Genomic DNA, 24,165 nt, shown 5'->3' with positions numbered 1-24,165 from the left:
ATGTAGTTTAATTGGACCTTACCTCAATTGTTTCATGTTAGTTTAATATGGTAAAGCAATGTATTTTGAAAGTCTTGAGCGGAAGTTTATCTCTTAATTATCTGTCTCTTGCTCCTGGCTCTACTCTTGGCTAAGATACCGATCAGCAGTTGGCAGGTCCGCGAGCGTGGATGCGTGGTTCCGCTCTGAGTGCTTGGGAGCTGTTACTGCACCAGAGTTATGGCAGCACTTTGACACATTTAAGCTGAAATATGTTTAAACCTCTGAGGAAGCAGCTGGACTCAAAGTGACAGCCTTAAGTTTGAGAAGTGGTGCTGTCCTGGTGCAGGACGAGGCCGGTCAAAGCTTCCCTGCAGGAAGAGTTCTCACCTGCCGTCGGGACTTAGACTCCGGGCGATCACCCTGAGCTCAAAGTGCAGGATGAGACGGGGGGAGGAAGAGGACCCACTCGGACGTCACGCTACCGTTTGTGCCGACGGCGTGATTTAGGAGTTTTCCACCATGGAGGAGAAGTTCAATAGACTCATCTTCATCCCCATTGCGGCGGTGCTTTTCCTCATGATCGGCTATCAGTATGTGTGCCCGGCGGACAGCAACACCTGCTACTTCAGAAGTGACGAGAAGGGGCTCTTCCAGCGCTACTCTGCGGGGCTGGAGCTGGTTTATACGGAGCCGGAGGCGGACGAGGATCTCCCCTCCAAAATCACATCCAGATTCAACTTCACGGAACGGGACCTGGACCGGCGCGTCGACTTCAACATCCGCGGGGACGATGTAATGGTGTTCCTGCACATACAGAAGACCGGCGGGACCACGTTTGGGCGGCACCTGGTCAAAAACATCCAGCTGGAGCAGCCCTGCGACTGCTTGGCCGGCCAGAGGAAATGCACCTGTCACCGGCCCGGGAAAGCGGAATCGTGGCTCTTCTCGCGGTTCTCCACGGGCTGGAGCTGCGGGTTGCATGCAGACTGGACCGAGCTCACGAGCTGCGTGCCTGTAGTGATGAACAAGAGGGACAAGAAGAACACCCCAAATGGCAAAAGGTGAGGGGTGACCTGCTGGACAGGTGTGATCTCGTGTTTGTGAACGTGATTTGATTAACTTATTATTTCATCAGTGGATCCGTTTGCTCAGCTGATATGGTCACGGTTATGGTTATTTCATTCATTCATTCATTCATTCATGTTTTAACTGCTTCTTAAACAGACAAATTCACTCAACCAGCTACCTCTTACTTTTATGTCAACCCACTGTATGTGCTACACATAAGTGAGGCACACTATCACTCTTGAATCACTTATTCATTGTGTTAATAAGCCAAACAATGAAATAGAAATAAAGTCTGCTTATTCCTCTATTCAAGTTAGCCATAGTCTCTCCGACATATGTATGCAACAGGGCACTGATTGAGTGATTGATTCCTAATTTATTCAACCTCAGTTATTCAGATTGATTCACTCATTTATTCACTTTAAGCATTTGGCTCTCTTATCAGCTTAAGAATGAATAAATCAATGAAATAAATGAATTAATTTGAAAATGAAACTTAAAGACATCTCTAACCTCTCGTTCACACTCACTCACTCAATCAGTCAGTAAAAGAATGAGTGCATGCATTAAAAAGCCAATCAGTCAACTGTATTCTAATTCAATCATTCATTAAGTAGGTAAACAAAAGGGCAAACGGATAAGTGACTAATCAGGCTAAACTAATGAGTGAGTGACTCAACAAGCAAGTGTTAATAAGGTGGCTCTCACAGTTTGTTCATGTTTTAAGCAATTCATCGTCAAAACCTGACGATCCTTTATGTATTCACCTTGCATATTTTTCCTACACATTTTTTGGCACTGAACTGAGTGAACGTGTGAGCTACAGTCTTGAAATCTGTGCAACCCTCTCAAATGGAAATACATCATATTTAACCCTCTACCTAAATAATCAAGACAATGGGCTTCCTTGGAAATGGTGTGGCAGGCAGTTAGGTGCACCTCCCCAATAAAACAAATTCTGGCTTTTGAACTGAGTGCAGTGATTGCACGTAGACAATCGTTCTTTAGCTCCGGGGGCATTCATGAGATTTGAAAAGAATTTCAAATTCTGATTAGTCCACTAGACAGTTTTCCACTTTGCCTCAGTTCATCTTGAATTAGTTTTAGCCCGGGGAATTTTGCACGAGTCAGGGGTGAATTACATTGAGAGAAAATGCTTTTCAGATGTGTTCCAGAGCCCATGCAGTGATTTCCATTTCAAATCACTGTATTCTTTTGTGTGTTTTTAAATGTGTTTGTAATTTTATAGTTAATAGGCTAAGATATGCATTGGGACAAATAATTATTAGATTCCTTGTTGAATTTGTAAGTTTGCTCACTTACAAAGAAATACACTCTCTTCGTGTTTATGGAGAGAGGCAGAAATGCAGGAAAAAAAACACATAAAATTGATATCATTGCATATCATTCAATAAAATAAGTGTTTGATTCCAAAGCAAAACATGACTTAGCACTTGGTGAAGAAATCCTTGTTGCCAAGGACAGCGGTAAAATGTGTCTTATAGTTGATCACCAGGTTAGCAGACATTTCAGGAAGGATTTTGGACAACTTCAAAAAGTCTTTTAGTTTTTTGGCTGCTGTTTGGCAGCTTGAAGCTTCAGCTCAGCTGAAGGAGGAAGGTTCTTGTCAAAGATTTTACTTGGCCATGCCCATTGGTCCATCAATCTGTTGAAGTCATTCTGCACCCTTAGCAGAAAAAGAATTCAATTCAAATTGTATTTATACAGGGCCATATTACATCAACAGTTGCTTCAAGGTGCTTTATATTGTAAAGTAGACCCTACAATTATACATACAAAGAAAAGCCCAACAATCATATGACCCCCTATGAGTAAGTACTCTGGCGATAGTGGGAAGGAAAAACTCCCTTTTAACAGGAAGTGATAGTATATGGTATCACAATGAGATAGATGGTAAGGTGATATGTTAAATCACCAATCATCAATATGTTAAATCTAATCCAAACATGGCAGATCAATTTGATGCCAGAGAGCTCCGTTTTCTCTGGTGGGGAGGTTGGAATGGAAGAAATCGATTCTGTGGCAGATGTGCTTAATACACATAAGAAGCAGCCATCAGGAGTATTGATTAACTGATTGACTCTTTTTTTTTTGTTTTTGAACATGTAATGATCTGTAATTGATTGATACTAATGTAATGTGGCCTTGAGGGTCCTTAAAGGCACCTATAAATAAAATGTATTATTATTATTTTTATTTTTTGTAAGTTGCAAACTTAGAAATTCAGAAGGGGATCAAATAATTATTTTCTCCCACTGTATATCTGCTTTGCTTATCTTGAAGTGCCAAATCAACATTGTAGGTCATGACACCAATTCTCCTTATTGGCATGTAATGCAGGGTATAGGGCTGATAAAGCTGCAGTGTCAACATGAGCACCGCATTGCATGTCCACTCCAGCACACTTGCAAACAGCTGAGCAGACAAGTCGCTTCCTCATCCGCAGGTTTGTTTCAATTTGCTGTAATTACAGGAGCAGCACAGCTAAGCTTAAGGTAGTAAATCACTTAAGAAGGGCACGGTCCTCTGAGGTTTTCCGGCTGCGTGTTGAAGCCAATTTGCTCTGCAATTGGTTGAGAGAGCAAATCTCCATATGTTACTGTGAGTGTTAAAGGGGCTAGACGAGGACGAGGAGTGCCTTCAAGAATCCTCCAAATCCATTAACTGCTCTCAGTGGCAGCCATCAGACTTAATTTAAGGCTTTGGAATAGTTTTGAGGTGTCACCTCAGAGCCAAATCAGCGCTATGAGTGAATCAACAACACTTCAGTCAACACTTGTCAACTCAATATAATGGCTAGAGAATAATCAGCACTCATTAGCGTTGACATTCAGCTGGCTGGCGAGGTGACTTCATGTTTAAAGATGGAAACAAATCTGGTTTATGCAGCCCTTTCTATTTAAAATAGTCATTTTATATTGTGTTGTGAGTAAAAGAAAACAGGAAGTGGTAGATGGGAGATCATGCTTCCACTCATGGAGATAATGACTGTAAAATGAACACTTGTGGGTGTCAATTATTCTGTGGCTCATATGCACCAGACAATCGCTGATATAGGACACCAAAGTACCTCGGGGGACGAGCTCACTGGTAATGTGACATTGATCCATGCAGAGAACCACTCATTCTGCCATTCCACAGCAAGGCCAGAGGTCACTGCTGCTCCTGAGTGGCTTTTAGAAATCTGGCATCTTAATAAGGATCGAATCAGCGTCTGCTGTCTAATGGCATTCAGTGTGCTGCTGCAATTTGCTGTGTGTATGTTCTAGAAGAAGGTATCAAATCGGAGCCAAATGCACCATGAGTCACAACTCAGCTTATACCCGTGAATTTGTTGGAAGAGCTGTGAGTCATAACTCACTTAACAGCCACAAATCTGTCACCCGAAGTTTTCATTTCCCGCAGCATAATGCTTGCTTGATTTTCTGTCCGCCACCTTTAGGAAGAAATATTGGGGAACCATTACGCAGCGCAGAGCGCCGTGGAAGGAAAGGAACAATTAAGGGAAGGCTTTCTGTCGTTTTAGATTAAAGCTGCTGAATCGCAGAGTCATCTGTATTGCCACCAGGTTTCATGCAGCTTTATCAGAACTGAAAGACTCTTGTCTTGTCACTTCAGGCGATGCAGACCATTCACGATGGACTGTGACGCACACAGCGAAGGGAGCAGGAGAAATAGAACTGAGTCCGTGTGTGTTTGCGTTTTTATAGAGACGTGTTACGACTCATCTTAATACGATATGTAATGCTACTCTGATCCGTTCTGTAAGATCATCCTGCCTCGCTAGATTTATTTGTATTTCAGCCTTGATCCCTGTGTTCTAAAGAGAGGTTAAATAGTGTTAGAGCTGTTTTCCCAAATATCTATAATCCTCGCTGCTTTATACTATACCAAAGTTAGGGCATAATCATAAGTAGCAAAGCACTCAAAACGTTTTCCCTCGTCTGACTGCAAAAGAAAATCCAACTTAGTCAAAGCATGTTGATATTAAAGTCACAGATAGCGACGAGAGTGCAGACAGTCAGTGATCAAACCTGGGAATAGATGAAGCCTACTTTTATCTCAAGGCTACATTAAGCAGGATGTGATGTAGTTTGCAGACAGAGACAGACAAAAACACAGAACATGGGTAAAAAGTTTATATTTTATCATTTTCTGCTACTTTATATGTTTCAGAGACCTTTATTAGCTTGATTTTTTTCATCAAGGTTAAGCTTGTGCTTTTGTACCTTTTTGGTTTGTGCACCTGCCGTGTATAGTTGGAGGGTCCGTGCATAAGTATCATTTATCTGGAGCTGATCTCATCATATCCCAGATGAGCGGGCATATCCTGCTTCCATTGTTTAAGTCCTGCTATTGCAAATGTAGATTAACCCACATCAGCTTGTTCTTCAATACCGATGCCGCTTGAGTGGTCATAACTCTTTTCTTGAGTTGTTGTCACATTAAGTGAAGACATGTAATTCAAAGTCGTAAAGCATCAGTTTGCTCTGTTATCAAAGTTTGTCAATGAAAGCTTTAAAAGGATGTTAGAAAAAGGCTTAAAAGGAAAAAGGAAGGGCCAATGTAGAAAATCCAGGAACTGCCATTCTTCTAACAGTTGCTTCAGGCTAGTCAGTCCCCACAGACTCGCAAATAAGGTTTTGTATCTAGTTTGTTGCCTCTTTCCTGTGTTGCGCCTTTAAATTTCATTGAATTAAATTTTCCAGCATTTAATGGATTTAATTAAATTTAGACTTAAGCAAAGTCCTTGTAGAAGCAAGTCTTGCAACTTGGCAGCCATATGGAAATAGCTCTGGTTAAGCTTATAAGACTTGATGTTTACATCCCTAAGAATAATCAGTGTTGTAAAGGTGGGAGGGGTAAAAAATTCACCAGGGTCATCAGAAGGGCACTGTCCTTCATGGGTTTCTCCTTAATAAGCCTACGAAACTTCAAGAGAGCATTACATTAATACTTGGCATCCTGGGCGTGCCCTCCTCTGATTTTACCCCTCACGTTGGATATCTATGGCTTAGTTAAGAATTTTTTCCTCTTCTTCCAAAGGTACTGCTGCTTCTTCACTCAGCAGGGTGTAACACTGACTTGATAGTACAGTAAGTTGAAAAGCCCATCTTTGAACCCCCATGTTCTCCAGGAGTCTGGTTGTTGACGTGGCCACACACAAATGTGCTGCATCCCACCTCTATAGGGAACACTTGAGTACACCAGCTGCGTTGTTCTGCCTCTGCTGCTGTGTCTCTATATTTTAGCCTTTTGCATTTATGTGCTGCCCACTGCAGTCTCCTTTAGCTCTGTGTGCAGGGACCGCTACAAGATTCACCACAAGATCTGTGAGTAGTTGTAGCGATCTCTGGTGGAAAAGAGTTTCTGCTCCGGATCTGCTCCTTTGTCTTTCAGCATCCAGTAGGGCAGCTTCCACTCTTGCAGATTGTTTTGATATAACACTTCTTGGTCTTACAAACAGAGTGAACTTTATAGGACTAGGCTTAGGTGAGGGCATTGTGGGTACTTGTCCTTCCTACCAGGATGACCATCAGTTGACCTAGGACCTCATTTTGCCTCCAGGTGTGTCACCCTTGACAACGGCAATTATATTTCTATGGCACATTTCATTATATATAAACTCAATGTGCTTAACACATAAGATAAAAACTAAAGAACCTGTGTAGGTTTACAATGGCCTAAGACTGTGAGAATGGCAAAAATAAAACATGGAGAGAAAACACAGCTGTTAAGTGTAAGTCTGTGCGGGGAAAAAAGGTTTTTAGTCTGTTTTTGAATGTGTGCACAGATGTAATTGATCTCAGGTCAACAGGAAGCTTGTTCCAAAGTACAGGAAGACAGTAACTGAAAACACCTTCATCATGCTTGGATCTGATTCGAGGAAGATTTAAAAGATCTCCACCTGATGACTTGAGAGACACCGTGGTTTTTTAGCCAATTAATGTAGTGAACACTAGGTGGATCTTCTTCAGTTTGCTGGTTTAGGTTCTTGGATATGGAGAAAATAAGATAAGGCATGGATAAGCTAACTTGGATAAGGCAGCTTGGATGATGAAGCTCATTTGACTTCCATCTCTCTCTATGTGAACCGATGGTGTTTCCCATTTTCCCATTTCGTCCATTGGGCATTATTCTGGTTAAAAATGTTTTTCTTAAAAATCACACAGAAAGCAGTTTCCTTATAGACATTATAAATAAGACATCAGTGAAGCTGCTGAGAGGACTCCTCCAGTTGCTACCAAGGTCGATTGTCTTTTTCAGTCCATCAACATTTCATAGACTGAAGGTTTGCATAATCTTTCCACCGCCTGTGAAATATTTCTATGATTTTGTCCCAGTGTAAACACAAGGGAGGCTCCAGCAGGTGAGTTCCTTTAATAATCATTGCTTTTAATCATTTTGATTATAGAATTGCTTTTGACTATGGTGGGAAAACTTTCATATTAATAAAAAATAAAATGGAATGTGGCAACTGTATGAATGTGGCCCCTAAGGTAAAAAACAATGCACTTGATAACTTAACTACAGTTTTTTTTTGTTTGTTTGTTTTTTTTAATCAGGTCATGTCATGCAAAGCGACTGGTTACTAGGCAAGAATGTATATGTCCATTGAAGCTTCCCAGCTTTCTCTAGCTGACTGCATAATGAAACATATTTTGGTCTCAGGGGATTTTGAAATGAGGTGAAGTGTGTCTAAAAATTCTTTGCTGTACCCTGAATGTGGAGAATATTTCAGGGCATGTTCACAATCTACACCTTGGCTGTGTTGAAATCGGTCTCTTTTCATGGTCACACAATTCAGTGATGAAATATCTTCTCTACCTGGATTCTTCTTATTAATGTACTTCGGGAATATTTTGCACATTTGCTGTGTGTTGTTGGTCCTGCTGGTATGTTCTGGATACAGAAGCACCATCTGTCTGCTTTCGAGCAGCACTTCATAGTCACCTTGAAGTCACCTCTCTCCCACACACACTGCCAGTGTGGAAACTAATAACACAAGCAAATACATAAACTACAGCAGGGTATTAGAGAAACTTGACCATACCTGCACTGTAATAGGTGGAAATGTTTCATATCTGTAATTATCATTTTATTCTCTTTATGCTGCTGTCATTGTAGGTTGTTGACATATTGAAAGATTTTTCAGTGAGTGAGTAAAAAAAACAACTAAAATTAGAGACTGATCACTAATCAGCTCCTCATTTTTAGGTGAGTTGGCATAAAACAGGTTCAGTGTTCAGCTATAGGGATGCATCATGCAAACAGTTTTTCTTGCTTGTAATACCAGCAGCAAGCTGGTGACAGTGAATTTGATAACACACAACACAACACAAACACTCCTTTCACAAAAGTAGAATATAATGAGAACTGTGATTGCCATTTCCCGTTTTTTTCCCCCCATCCACCCCTGACTTAATCTAAGCAGCATATCCAGCTATCCTTATGTCTCGTAATTTCCCTCTTAACACGTAAAACTTACATGGCCACTTCAAGTAGTTTTTGATAGGCACACCACTGCCAAAGCCTCCTTCAGGGCTGTGCTCACAGCACGGGGCTATAGCATTCAGATCGCAGCGGGGTATGAAATTGCTGTAAGGCCACATGTCAGCCCTGCTTGAATTGCCAGGCAGTCTTGCTCGTCCTCGACTGCTGGCCTCACACTGAGCAGTCAGAGAGTGTAGCCTTACTACTGACCTCATTATTTCAGATTTAAACAAAGAATGGCCAGAACACAGATGAGCCAGGGTTTTAATTAGGATTCCTTACACATATAATGTGGTCTTAGCTATTAATCTGGCAATGGCACCCTATTACTGATGGCCATAATGGCTTTAAAGGCTTTAAAATATGGAAAGACAAGAAACAGGAAGCTGACATGGTTTAGTAACCAAGAAGGAAAAAAGGTAAGAAAGTTTTGATCAACATACTGAAATACTTTATTATTTATGGAAATAATAGTCTATTGGGAGAAAAACGTCTCTTGACATTAATCTTCCCTCACAGTGGCAATGAGTCAGATGTGTCAGATGAGTCAGATTATGTGGAGATTTCAGAGAGGGGTGTGTATTATTGAGGTTTTCTTTCATTCTGAAGGGGGAGACCTTAAATGTCTGTGGGCATAATGCTGTCTTTTTACTGTCAACCTTGCCTTTGACTGTAATTCAGTGTCTATGCTTTCGCATGAGGTCATTTCAGGCTGCTGACAACAACACAGCTGTTAAAAATCGGTGTGACAAATGCAAAAATAAAAGAAAATGAGAACTCCAGGAACCAGAAATCATAAAAACACTCCAAGTGGGTGTGGGATTCCTTTAAATGACAATTTGTAACTTTTTAAAGACAACAACTTTAATTACACCAGTTCATAGTCAGTAAAATCTACTTCTGCGTTTAATTTCATACATACAGTTTACATCTTCTGGTATGACAGTAGCTTATAGTGGCTAGTTTTTATGAGAAATATTCCTGTGCATGTTATCTGCTTAACTTATTGCATTTACCATTTATTAACTTAGGGTTATTAATCTGAAGCCAAAAAAAGCTAGCACTGGCTGGTGTGACAATGCTAGTTTGTGCTACTGTTATAGTACAATTTAAAACAATGGGGAAGATAACTGTTAGGAATGCAAAGTTGGCAGGCAGCATACCCGACAAGCGACTGAAGAGACAAACAATGAAAGTAAAGGATACTGTTGATTTAGTGTTTTTTAAACATTAGTGGGTAGTCTAGGCAAGCCGACCCTGGAAAGTTCAGGCCTGACAATTCTATGATTTAATTTTAGACAATAAACGTCTATGGCGTTATTTTTGTGCCACTATTCTGTCAGTTCAGCCTTATATATTATGTTTAACCCAAGTGTGCACCCAGGCAGGTCGTGGGTAACAGACATCTCTGAAAAAGTTAGAGCACTTTTGCAAATATGTGATGTCTTGATAAATCGAGCAGATATTTGAAGTTTACACAGCACCATTCTCGCATGAAAATATCTTAAAAGTTTATTTTGTGACCCAGAAAGAGTAATATTTCAAACTCTGTGTTCCTCTGCCACTGCCTCGTTTGAGTTTTGGACGAAATGGATTCTGGGATATTGCATTTCGTCATTTTGAGCTGATTGGAGACCAAAACAGCCAATCAGATTTTTTTGCATCCAAGTCTGTGATTGGCTGGTTTTGTGGCACAAATATAACTGTGTACAGAAAGAGTTGAGCGCGCAAGCAACACATTGCGAGCGAGCACAAATGCAAAAACTGAGCGAGCGGGGCTCCTATTGTGTGTGTGTGTGTATAATAGCAAACACTGAAATACATTTTTTGCACGCAGCAATGAATTTTGTTCACTCAAATTTAGCTTTTCTTCGCTCAAAAATAAATTTCTCCTCAAAATGCAACACTTGCACCTGGAATTTTTTTTTTTTTACGTGTGCTCAAATTCTTTTTATGTGCGCTCAGAATAGTGGCACAAAAATAACGCCATAGACGTCTGATGTATGTTTCTGATATTCGTGTAAAGTTTGATGCCCCTAAGACTATCATGTCTACTATCTTTGTTGTCTTTTTTTTTGTAATTCTGTGCGACTAATTTTAAAAAATTAAGAGATTTTAAGTTAGCCACTTACGAGATAAGTGGCATTATCTCATACGAAACTATAATCTGCCTAAATGTTACACTGTATCCTTGAAAGAACAGAAAGATACCAGTCTGAAATGTAGAGTGTAGATTTTTGCACACCTCTGTATAGGAGACATTTCACAACTTCTAATTTGTCACTTGCTGTGGGTGGAAAAGTAGATGTACAGTACCTTACACCAGAGTTTTATTTTTAGGAAAGGGTAAACGTACAGGCCTTTTGGGAGATCCTATGCAGCAGCCTGATATTGTGATGTAGGCTGACAAGGGATAAAATCTCCACGTGTTTAGCATTGAGGGCTTTTTTTTCCTTTGCAAATTCTTCCTATCCTTATACAGCTCTGACTAGCCTTTGGTGGCGCCAGACGAGGTATATGACACAAAGTGTTTGATGATGAGGTGTAGACGCTTGATGCGCTCAATCCGAGGTATGTGTTAGCGTATGTCTTTTCACACTTTTCACACTCGTGACACAACATATCCTCACCAGATTCTTAGTGACGTCTGTCTGCATTCAAAATAGCCTTCAATACTAGCTTGTTATGCCAGTATCATTGTAAAGGGTGACCTCAATCACATGCTTTATGATTCAGGTCACATTTACAATATATATTTTTTTATTATTTTCTTTTCTTTTTTCTTTTTACCAAACTGTTGACCTATTGATATTTACTCTGATTACTTATTATGCTTTATTATTTATACTTTATGTATGATTTATTTTTATTTATTGTTTTAAGTCTTTAACAGATCACTGATGCATTTGACATCTGATGAAAATCATGTATAACTGCCTTGAAAAACTGCAACCTTACGGCCCCAGTATACATGTAACATTGATTGCTTTGCTTGAGGAAAGTTACTACAGCTATGTAGCATTTACACCAGTGCTTAGGGTGTGGGTAACTGCAGCAGTATTCTCCTGAATGACAGGTGTCACTTCTCAGACAGCACCTTATCTCAGAGAAGTAATTCTTGCTTCTCCATTTTCAACTGGAAAAAAAAAATGACATAAGTGCCAATCTTCCCTCCCTGAGCCTGGTTCTGCCAGAGCTTTCTTCCTGTAAAAAGGGAGTTTTTCCTTCCCACTGTCACCAACTGCTTGTTTAGTAGTCTGGTTGTTGATTGATATCTAACCATAATAAGAGAGACACAGAGTTACACAAACAAGTATCTTTTATCTAGACATTTCTTTTGTGTGTAAATGTCTGGTTTAAATCCTTCTCCTAAAAAGTAAAGAAATAGTGTTAAAGTAGAAGGAAAAAAAGTAAAATTGCCCGAATTCTGAAAAAAATCAAAGCTTTCACTGCACTCTTTAAGGCAGTGAGCAGTGTTCTGTATTTTAGTGAGAAATAAGAGATATTTCAGAGGATCTTGGTAATCTTCATACTCCTTCGGGGGATTAGGGACAGTCGAAGACAGACTTTATTGTGGGGGAGGGGGGGGGGGATGGATGGGGACTGGCTGTGTTTTGGTGTGTGTTTAGATTTTGTTCAAACAAGGGGAAAAAAATCAAAAGCAGGAAGTTTTTGTTAAAAAGGATTAAAATCGGTTAGATCTTTTGGTATAAGACAGACGAGCCAACATGAAACTGCTAAATTGTTTAGGGACTACACTTCAGATTTAGTCCTTTTTACTTCATTTTAGTATCCTTTTCAAGTGCAGTCTTCCTTTTATCCCTACTCTATGTACATGGACCGAGAGGAAAAGCTGACACCTGACAAAGCTGCAAAGATTAAGATGTCAAAGTAAGGTTGAGGCTAAGACACTGTAATGACTAAGTCTGCACATGCCAGGTAAGTGTGCTGATGTCCCTGGTGCTATTCTTGACATGGTTGTGTCTAAAAAAAGGAAAAAAAAGAACCTTATGGAGAATTACATCTGAAAGGCAGACATTTTTATTTTTTTCATAAATGGAGATTTCTGTTGCAAATATAAATTTATATTGAACTGTTGATTACTCAATTCAAATATAAGTGGCCTCCAGCTCTTCAGGTAGTCTATCACCCAGTTTTTAGCAAAACCACACCTTCACACCCGGCTTGCCTGGACACCACGTCTTTCTCCGTCCCCTTGTCTCCACACCACCATCCCTGAGGCTTTTTTTATTGCTGAAAATAGCTTTTGATATCTCTGACCAATGAAGATCACAGTGCAGCCCTTGCCCATCTCTTCTCTCCTCAAGCTCTCCCTCTAAATCTATGTTCTGTATCAGTTATCAAGCAGTGGTACCTGCAGATACTCTCCACAACTGGGTAATGTTTCGGAGGGGAGAGTGCACTTCTGAGAGACCATTTACTACTCAAAGAGAAAGTACTGTGTTGTAGTTTCTGTGTGTGCTGTGCTTGGTGGACGGTGAACTCGCTGTGCTGCAGATGGGGACAGGGATCATTTTGCTTGTAATTGGGACACAAAGATTAAATTAGTACAGAAGAGTGAAAATGGATCCCGCTTGACCTCTTGGTCCAGAGCCTGATGAGATGAGATTTCTGTGGTCTCAGTTCATCTGAGCAGCTTCACTCGATCATCCTGATAACGTGCCCTTTACCTCTGCCCTCTGACATTCCTCTTCTAGTTGTCTAACTTGTTCCTGGATTTGCAGATATCCGCTGTCTGTAGTGGGGTTTTTTTCAAACTCAAACTAACTTTTTCCTTCTGCTCTTCTGTAGCCTTCCATTCACCAAGAGGCAATTTGAGAAAGAATGATAGCTAAATGCAGCGTTAGCTGCTGTAGACATTTATATACAGGCTTATTCTAGCCTCATAAAAAAAATCTAAGGATTTTTTTTCCATGGGTGGGACTGGGGAATTTATTTATACAGTTTAACACTCAGATTATCTTCTTCATTGGGGTTGTTTAGGTTTGTTTTGACAAGATTTTCATTATTTGATGAATTAATGAAAGAAAAATATTTTCCACAACCTCTATTTGATGTTATTCTGACTGAACTACAAATACAAATTTACATTAATATATTTGTATTAATAAATCCTAAACTTGGATAGACGGCTGGGTGATCTTCTATGTAGCTGGATTGTGCTATCATACCAGTCTGTGATAGCTAGTAACTGATACCATACGTCAGGGACAGGGTGGTGGATGGAAATAATGTGCACTGATTCATACAGCTGCTATGTCATCCACATAGAAAAAGTAAATGCACAAAGAGGAGTTTATTTCCAACTTGTAGCATGAAAAGAAAGGAAGTGGATAATGCAATAATGAACTTACTTAAATTACTTACTGACTAGTAACCACAAGTTACTATAAACACTAATAACTAGTTGTTTCTTCTCTATTTACTCATATCATAATATTGTTGGCAAATCAGTCAATTTTAGCATTTAAAAATGACTTCTGGAAAGATGAAACTGAAATGTGGAGACAGCAGGAGCGTGTGACTAAGGATGGCGGTGGCTGAGGCAATTTGTAATTCCATGTTAGATCCCTTGGGGGCAAAGAAACACCTTTAAAATTGATCTGCTCCAACTGCGTAAGTTATCAACCCCCGGGCTTCAGGAGCGAAATTGTCCTGCCCTGTGCTTGTTTTAAGAGTCACTTCTTCTCCCATCTTGGCTGATAGAAATACCTCAGAAAGCGATACTTCATTCACAGCGTGTATTGGAACAGTACAAAGCTGAGCCATAGCAAATACGAGGGTCTCAAATACAACATAATCCATTTTCAGGTTTTAAAAGAGAAAATAAACAAGATTGCTGTGGATCCACAAAGCTTCTCTATTGGCTGGTTTTTCTGTGGCATAAAAAGCTTCCATCAAGGCTTTTATCATGAGTCTGATAGCGTCCTTGATGGTAGTGAGTGAATTAACAAGGCACATATCGATCTTTTGCTGTGAGTTTCCTCTGTAGCTTTTTGATGATGATTTAGAGAGTAAGAGAGAGACAATCAGGAAGAGAGATGGAAAGAGGGCGATCAATAGTGTTTGCAGGTTTGCTGTGTGGGGTAAGGTGACAGGCAGCAACGAGGACATTGACAAGGTGTCAGATTGATCGCCAGCAAAATACGACAAGCCGATTTAATTTTGCCTTCAGGACCAACATGCATGATCTCACACCCACTGTTGTGTGTTGGCAATGACTGAGCTATTATTTGACCGTAGCTTCAGGTAGCTTTGTTCAAACTTTTCTGAGGTTTGAATGAGCATCAGGCTTTGGCTCGATCGATCGAGAACCTGAAAACATTGAAAATGTTCAGGCCTGAAAGATTTGACACATGTGGAATTAACTAGGACTGAAGGCAGACGATATCTGATATAAATGGTTGATAAAGAAGAGATCATGCTGGATAGAACTAACATGCAAAAGCAATGAGCATCACAGGAAAAGGATGGAAAGCTAGAGTTTCTCAGCTCTGTATTGCAGATTATAGAATGTCAATTACTTGGAAAAAATAATCATTGGCAAGAAGACTATGTCAAGTTTAGCTAATGTTAATGTTAAGTAATTGGTGCACCTAATGCTAAATGTTAGGGGGTATCTACAAACATAGAGCCTGTATTCTCAGGCATCAATCAAATAGCCACTAGAACAGTCATTGCATTTATAAAGAAGCTTTATTAAAAACCATAAAAAAGGGTTTATAGTTCAATTCAATACAGTTTTATTTATACAGCGCCAAATCACAACAACAGTTGCCTCAAGGTGCTTTATATTGTAAGGTAGACCCACAATAATACATGCAGAGAAAACCCAACAATCATACGACCCCCTATGAGCAAGCACTTTGGCAATAGTGGGGAGGAGGAAGCAATAGTACAGGGTGGGTGGGCCATTTATATGGATACACCGTAATAACATGGGAATGGTTGGTAATATTAAAGTCCTGTTCGTGGCACATTAGTATATGTGAGGGGGCAAACTCCTCAAGATGGGTGGTGACCATTTAGAAGTCGGCCTTCTTGGATAGAACTTTTGTTTTTTCAATAGGAAGAGGGCCATGTGACACATCAAACTTATTGGTAATGTCACAAGAAAAAACAATGGTGTGCTTGGTTTCAACGTAACTTTATTCTTTCATGAGTTATTTACAAGTTTCTGATCACTTATAAAATGTGTTCAATGTGCTGCCCATTGTGTTGGATTGTCAATGCAACCCTCTTCTCCCACTCATCACACACTGATAGCAACACCGCAGGAGAAATGCCAGCTCAGGCATCCAGTAGCCGTAGTTTCAGGTGCTGCACATCTCGTATTTTCACACCATAGACAATTGCCTTCAGATGACCCCAAAGATAAAAGTCTAAGGGGGTCAGATCGGGAGACCTTGGGGGCCGTTCAACTGGCCCACGACGACCAATCCACTTTCCAGGCAACTGTTCATCTAGGAATGCTTCCTATTGAAAAAACAAAAGTTCTATCCAAGATGGCCGACTTCTAAATGGCCACCATGGTCACCACCCATCTCGAGGAGTTTGCCCCCTCACATATACTAATGTGCCACGAACAGGACTTTTGATGTGAATGGTGAAGTTAACAAACAAACCCACTGCTATTGGTCTGACACTAACCCACATTGGATGGATCCCTCCAAGACTGTTGGAACAACAAAAGTGATGGTTTGGTGTGGTATATGGGGTACAATGATAGTCGGTCCATTCTTCATCAATGGAAACCTCAAGGCCACTGGATATTTGAAATTGCTACATGATGATGTGTTTCCCTCTTTATGCACTGAAGCTGGCACGTTCCCTGAGTTTTTCCAGCAAGATGGTGCACCACCACATTATGGGTGCCAGGTCCGAGCATTCCTAGATGAACAGTTGCCTGGAAAGTGGATTGGTCGTCGTGGGCCAGTTGAACGGCCCCCAAGGTCTCCCAATCTGACCCCCTTAGACTTTTATCTTTGGGGTCATCTGAAGGCAATTGTCTATGGTGTGAAAATACGAGATGTGCAGCACCTGAAACTACGGATACTGGATGCCTGTGCTGGCATTTCTCCTGCGGTGTTGCTATCAGTGTGTGAAGAGTGGGAGAAGAGGGTTGCATTGACAATCCAACACAATGGGCAGCACATTTAACACATTTTATAAGTGATCAGAAACTTGTAAATAACTCATGAAAGAATAAAGTTACGTTGAAACCAAGCACACCATTGTTTTTCTTATGACATTACCAATAAGTTTGATGTGTCACATGACCCTCTTCCTATTGAAAAAACAAAAGTTCTATCCAAGATGGCCGACTTCTAAATGGCCACCATGGTCACCACCCATCTCGAGGAGTTTGCCCCCTCACATATACTAATGTGCCACGAACAGGACTTTAATATCACCAACCATTCCCATGTTATTACGGTGTATCCATATAAATGGCCCACCCTGTATATGGTATCACAATGTTAAAATGACCAAATTAATACTATCCTTAAATGACTGTGAATTGCTAGTCTTGGTAGCCAGGGATCGGCCCACCAGGAGCTCACAAAGCACCCGACCCCTATGGTGCCTCCTGCAGGTGGGGGGCCCATGTCCCTTTTTCGGGCTGTGCCTGGCCGGGCCCCAGTAACCCTATCCCTGGCAGGATGAATTGTTCCCTTGATGGTCTTCTGATAGGGGTCTTCTGAATCGCTCTCTGTCTGGTCCCTCACCCACAACCAATTTACCATGAGAGACCCTACCAGGGGGCAAAAGCCCCCAGACAATATAGCCCCTGGGATTCCTGGGAGACACAAACCCCTCAGGTAGTGATTTGCGGAGGGGCTACTCTGCAGTTCATTTCACATTTTCTTTTATGTGAAAAAAAAAAGATCCCTTCACTCTGCAGGACTCCGAACCTCTGCTATTGTTTTCGCCCTTTTTAGCTAATTATGCTTGTCCTCTTTCCTGTTCGCTCTCTGCCCTGTCACAACTAGTGGACAGAAAACGTTAGCTCATGAATGCAGGGAAACATTTATTCTAACAAATGAGTTAATATTCTCAAGTAGCCAAAACAAATTTACTTTACTTCAGCTTTCAACAAATGCTCTCTAACAAGACCTTCCGTTTTAGAGTGAAATGTTTCTACTGAAAGCACTTTAGCCACTTCAGATTCAAAAGAACACTTCCTATGGTTGAGGTCATGGTTATTTTCTGCTTTCATAAACGCCATAAAATTCTCGATCAAAGTGAGAGTTTATGTTTGCTGCATGAGAAGACTCCAACTACACACCCAGTGAGGAATCATTCTTGACCTTCTTCGCATGACCCGCGCCTCTGTCCCTGACACGAGTAAGCAGAGAGCTTTGACATTTACTGCTCTTTGTCAATAGGTCATGATGAAAGCACAGACACACAAAGGCTGCTTTGCATGGACATTTATTGATCTGACTGTCTTGTGGTTAGCTGTACAGATAGATGATAGGCGCAGGAGGAGGAAAAGGCTGAGCTGTTTTCCAGGAAGTACAACAAAGGCTGTTTTTGTGAGGCGCTCTTGTGTGCCCATCCATCTACTGCTGTCTGTTCAACTCGGTAAAGACGGCAGAGTAATTCACTTAGCTTGCACTGTGCATGGCTATTATCTCTGGATGGTGTGTCTGTCTGCGGGTGTTCTGCTGTGATATCATTACACCACTCACTTAAGTATATATCACAACTGATTGATATTGCTGTCTGGCAATAATTGCTAAATTGCTGACCTTTTAGGGCTGTTTGGCTGTGCAGTCTTTACTCTGTAGCACAAATGCTCTCTCAATTAATCACATTTTATTCAGTTTAGCATTGAAGTTTAAGCTATTACAGCTGTACAGATGCTCTTTTTACATCCGGTATACATTATCCAACAGTCCAGCATTCTGCTAATACCACATCCTGGGACTCATGTGGATGTTACATTGGCAAGAGATTCAGACGTCAGATTATTCCAATCAAAAGAATTCACTACCACCTTTCTGGCGAGATAAACTACAAGATGTCACCATCTTGTAGTTGGAGACCGGTTCTGCCGGAGGTTTCTCCCTGTTAAAAGGGAGTTTTTTCCTTCCAACTGTCACCAAAGTTCTCGCTCATAAGGGGTCATATGACTGTTTGGTTTTTCTCTGTATGTATTACTGTAGGGTCTACCTTACAATATAAAGCACCTTGAGGCAACTGTTGTTGTGATTTGGCACTGTATAAATGAAATTGAATTGAATTGAATCCAGAGGCCCTTTGTCCATACCTCGACGATTCAAAACTGTTTTCACAGCATTCGAGGAACCTAAACGATATTTGGCATCTGGTTTTAATGTTGTGTTGCATCACCCAAAGAAGTATTTAATGCTACAGTCAAACACTTCTGCTTTTCTTCCACTAGCAAAATGAGATGAAATTCATCTCCTTTTTATTAATTTCTTTTATAACATCACTGCAGTCAGCTCTCCTTTCATGATAGGTGTCCTTTTTTGATTTTCATTTTGTCCTTTGTAAAAATGTAATCAAAAGTATTTTTCTTAAAGGACGATGACTAAAAATTAAAACAATATGAAAGAAAAAATTTACAAAAGCTCAGTAAAACAGGAATCAAATGTATAATGTCTTGAAAAACAGGTCAAACAAAGGCAAAATTAAGCAGAAAGCTTAGAGCGAGAGGGCTTGAACAGTATAGAAAGCATAGAAGATATTAAGGGCTGTGTAAAATAACAACACAAATAAAAGAAATTTGAGTTGCTAATGATAGAACAGCCACATGAATGATTACACTTTGCTACCCTTCCTAGATGGCAGCAAAAATCCGAGTTCGTTAGGATAATTTTTACCATTGCAGTATACACTCAGTACTGTTTCATGTCTGCACGGGGCTCTCTCCACGTACTCTAGGTTCCCCCCAGAGTCCAAAGACACAACTCTTTTATTTATTTAAAGAGTTTATTATTAATTTTTTATTATTAAGAGTTTATTAATTCTAATTAATTGGCCTTAGGTTTGAATCATCTCTTCCTCTGTGTTAGCCATCTGTGATTTTTAGATCTCAGAAATTGTCGGCTGTCACACGGGGCAATTTTCAGTGTTTTGTTTTATAAAGAGGCTTCACAATAACTGTGAAGCATTTCATGCCTGACTGATAAAAACTGTAACTCAAATTAAAGCACCATGTGAAATGTGTGTGTTCCAGCACTGCTTTTATTAGCACCAGCATACTAAACCCACCTTCAGCTAATCACGCAGTCGCACACATGCACACTCATGTGCTACACTATAAAAAGAAACACACAAACCATAAGGGATTGTTACACCTGCAGGGTAACAGTTGGTTCAAGAAAGGTACATCAACAAGTCATAAGACCAGTAGATGAGGAAATTTCTTTTTGCGTTATGTGCTGAAACCATTCCTGCAAATAGGTTTAAAAGAGAATTTTCCAGTGCAGCATTGCTGGTAAGTGTCCTTGGAGCTGAAACCTCCCAGAAAGTAAAATTCAGCTTTGCGGAATGAAAGAAAGAAAATGTTCCGCTTTTTATTTTATTTAGGCCTTATGTCAGGCTTCTGCATGACATGGTAAGGTCATGGTGATCTGTGCACACAAGACGAACATTTTCAATTTCTCCTTTATCTATGCTGTTTTCATTTAGAAGAAGGAATAAAAAAACTTTTTGAAAATGGCTGAATTTCTCCTGCCGATGACTCCCTCAGTCACCTTGTTGTTATGCTGGTCATCACTGAAATCAATAGATAAGAGCAGAAAGCTGTGTTTGTTCGCTGAAAGGCTTCCGTGCAGCTAGGTTACAGCAATTTTTGAAACGCTGTTAGAGGCAGATCAGAGACAGGAAAGGTGCTGGAGATGAAAAAACTCATTACTAGAGGCAGGAAGGAGCAAATTGGTGTGACAAAAACAAAAATAATTCCACATTTGCAGGATATTAAATGCTATGCGTGCTTGGTTTGTGTTTCTTTCAATGTCATTATTCTCTAACACCCTCAGACATACTCAGTGATGTTTTTCATTTAAACCCTAATCAGACTTTCAGTGCACTCCATATACTTCCAACGCTGTGTTATCTTTTTTCCGCTCATATTTCTTTTTTTAACTGTGGCAGGATATGAGAAATTTGATGTATAGTTTCATCCTCCTTTGCTGTGTTGAAAATGTGACTCGCTGACACGTTTCTTCGACTTTAGTATCTTTCTCTGAGTACTGCCTGTACTCAATACCACGTGCTGTTGCAACTCAGTTGAAGTTTGAGGTTTTAAAAGAGAATGATAAAGAAAATATATCTATGCAGTGGTTGAAAAAACATCATAAACTGTGAGCGGATCAGCTGAAATATGAATTTTTGCCTTTGTAAGTGAAATTATGTCAGTATGCAAATATTGAGTTACAGGCAGCAGGTGTTTAGTTTAGCATGGCATTAAAACAACAAACAAAAAGCCTGATTTGTGGTATTAGCGGAAGTCATGTTTATGATTTATGAATTTTTTGCTGGTAAACCTTCATTATTATTTTTCAGCTATGCTAATGTAAATATTGGCTTACTTTTACTCTTCTTTTTTTGTGCCAGTTAGGCTACGCCCACACATACACGGTCATTTTTGCCTGTAGTTTGCGTGAAAGACACCAACTCGTTTGCTAACACTCGATGCCGACTGGAAATGGAGACCTTTGAGACCTTCAAAGTAAAACCTGGACCTTTTTAAACATGTTTGCTCAATGTTCACTTAGTGAACTTTATGTTTATACAGAAATGAGTGTGGGTTCAGATTTTTTATCTACCTCTTGGAAAAAAGGAGCCTGGTTCTGAATGCTGTTGGGTACCTCCTCCTGTCATGTCCAATATTGTTGGGTCTTTACCTTGGAATTAATTTTTAAGCTAGTGCGATGTGCATGCCAAGCACCTCGTCTAACGCGTCTCTTAATCTGTCTCTGCAGGAATTTCTACTACATCACTATGCTACGTGACCCTGTGTCACGCTACCTCAGTGAGTGGAAGCACGTGCAGCGTGGGGCTACCTGGAAAACTGCCCTCCACATGTGTGATGGTCGCCCTCCCACTCAGGATGAGCTTCCTGCCTGTTACAGCGGTGAAGACTGGACAGGGGTGCCCCTTCCTGACTTCATGAACTGCCCTTCGAACCTTGCTAACAACCGGCAAGTCCGCATGCTGGCAGACCTGAGCCTGGTGGGATGCTACAACATGTCGTCCATGAGCGAGCTGGAGAGAGGCCGCGTGCTGCTCGCAAGCGCCAAGTCCAACCTACGCAACATGGCCTTCTTTGGCCTGACGGAGTTTCAGCGCAAGACGCAGTATCTGTTTGAACGGACGTTTGGCCTGCGTTTCATCCGGCCCTTCACGCAGATCAACAGCACGCGAGCTGCTAGCGTGGGAATCAGCGAGAAGGTGCGGTGGCGCATCGAAGGGCTCAACGCCCTCGACATGGAGCTTTACGAGTATGCCAAGGAGCTGTTCCTGCGGCGCTACCAGTATAACCGCCAGAGGCAACACCAGGAGGAGCGGCTCAGGAGACGGCAGGAGAGGCAGCAGAGACAGCGGCTGCACAGGACCTATTTGGCTGAACTCTGGAGACTGGGAATAGGAGGAGGAGGAGCAGAGGAGGTGGAAGAGGAGGAGGTGGAGGTGAAGGTGCTAGAGGAGGTAGCCACCACAGAGGACTATGGCAGCCAGGTCGTGCGGTGGTGAGGAGAACACGGGAACTGCAAACACTTCATCGGTGACTGACGGCTGGTTGATTCATTGTGCTTTACTCCCCTCCCTCTGTCTTCCTCCATCTCGCCTCTGCTGTGAATCTGCCAAAACCTCCTGCCCTCCCAGCCTCATAGCGCTTTGTCAGACTGCCGAATGGTGTCTTAATATTTATGATGGATGTATTTCTCATGGCGACATTTTGTATTTACATTTTTTTCTTATGGCTATTTTTGGCACTGCGGTTGCGAAATTGATTGATTGATTTATTAGCAAGTGCTCTGAGTGTTCTCAAAGCAGCAAAAATGTTTCTTAAACCATCGTTAGAAGAACTAAGTGAAAAACAAGTGTCATTAAGGAGGCCCATTTTAGTAAATTTCAAACTGGTGACTGCCTTGTGGTGAAGGATCCTCAGTGTCATGTGTGTGATCTTGCGCTGTGTTGAACAGTGAAATCTTGTAGTTAATCTGTGGTGTTTGGCTTCGTAGGAATATCAAAGCACAAACCTGGCAATAGTCTGCAGTGTGTTTTCTTCTTTCCGACTGATTAAGCTGCAATATAAGAGAAACAGTCGAAGCAATTTCTCGCAGGAAATGTGTTCAATAAAAATATGCAGCAGCCAGTGATGTTAATTTGTACCTGATGGACTCTCTGTTATGCATGTGTACATGCAAGTGTTCTTGCCTTGCTCCTTTTTTTTCACAGCATGTTCTCACCATAAAAATCTGAAATCTTCCCTCAGTGTGCCGACTTCTTCCACCACCATGCACGCACAAATACAGTGACGCACACTGATGAAGCTTTTTCTCAAGGAGAGGAGGAGAGCTGTTGGCATGACAGACAGGCTGTCAGAGCCAATTTCAGAACTCTTACATCACAGAGACAGAACATTGGTATTTCCACCATTAGGCCATTGATTATGGGGCTTTTTGCTTCCAGATTGATCATTTAAAGTTCAATTGACCATGACTCCGGCTTAGCACAAAGTAACAAAAACCCAGCAGCTTGCTGAACACATTTTCCTCCCTAATTTGACAAACATGTTGCTCTGCTGAAGTTCCATTTACACTGCAGTAGCCCACATAGCAAAATTGGTATGGCCCGGATCTGGCCCACACAATTTGCTTACACATGGCCACATACCGCAAAGAATGACGCCCCTTTGGTGGCCCAGATCTGGCTTTGCCAGATGTAGCCCACACATAGGCCAGCACAAGGCCATTTGCAGACACGCTGGTGGTCCTGTGCTGGCCCATGTGTGGATTACCTCTGGCAAAGCCAGATCTGGGATACCAAAGGGCCGTCATTCTTTGTGGTATGTGGGCAATATGTAAATTGTGTGCAGCCACGGGTCAGTTGCAGACACACTGCTGACCCTGTGCTGGCCCAGAACAGTTTCAGCTCTGACCCCAGATGTCAGCCTAATGTGTAACTTAATCAAGCCATGTAATAACAACATGTGCCGGAACATAATAGTGCAAAAGTAACATGACGAAACTCTGTTCAGACAGTGAATGGACTGATTCTTAGATAACGCTTTTCTACTCTCCCATATTACTCAAAGTGCTCTATACAACATGCCACATTCACCCAATCACACACTTTCTCTAAACTGAGTGCTTCCTAACTACATTCATACACATTCACACTCTTGACATGCAGACTGGAGGAGCCAGGGGTCTAACCACTAACCCTCCGATCAGTAGGTGACCTGAGCTACAGCCACCCACTGGCAAAGATGAGTAAACCGTCACTAGGTTTTGGATAAAGTGTACCCTCACAAACCTGTCAAACCTGCATTTGAAATGTTGGCTACCATAGCAGTATAGTATTGCAACATGGCATTTG

At 41.2% G+C, this 24,165-nt stretch overlaps 1 protein-coding gene across 1 annotated transcript; it reads left to right on the top strand.

The window, feature by feature from the left end:
• Window positions 1-23,053, top strand: LOC113016134 (heparan-sulfate 6-O-sulfotransferase 3-B-like). The gene is made up of 2 exons (XM_026158709.1): window positions 1-1,043; window positions 21,546-23,053. Exons 1-2 carry the CDS (start codon window positions 502-504, stop codon window positions 22,312-22,314), a joined length of 1,311 nt encoding a protein of 436 aa, XP_026014494.1. The 5' UTR covers window positions 1-501; the 3' UTR covers window positions 22,315-23,053.
• The last annotated feature ends 1,112 nt before the right edge of the window (window positions 23,054-24,165 follow it).

The sequence above is a fragment of the Astatotilapia calliptera genome, chromosome 23, assembly GCF_900246225.1.
Source record: "Astatotilapia calliptera chromosome 23, fAstCal1.2, whole genome shotgun sequence".
In the NCBI taxonomy this organism is placed as follows: Eukaryota; Metazoa; Chordata; class Actinopteri; order Cichliformes; family Cichlidae; genus Astatotilapia; species Astatotilapia calliptera.
This window is presented reverse-complemented; position numbering and strand designations above follow the sequence as displayed.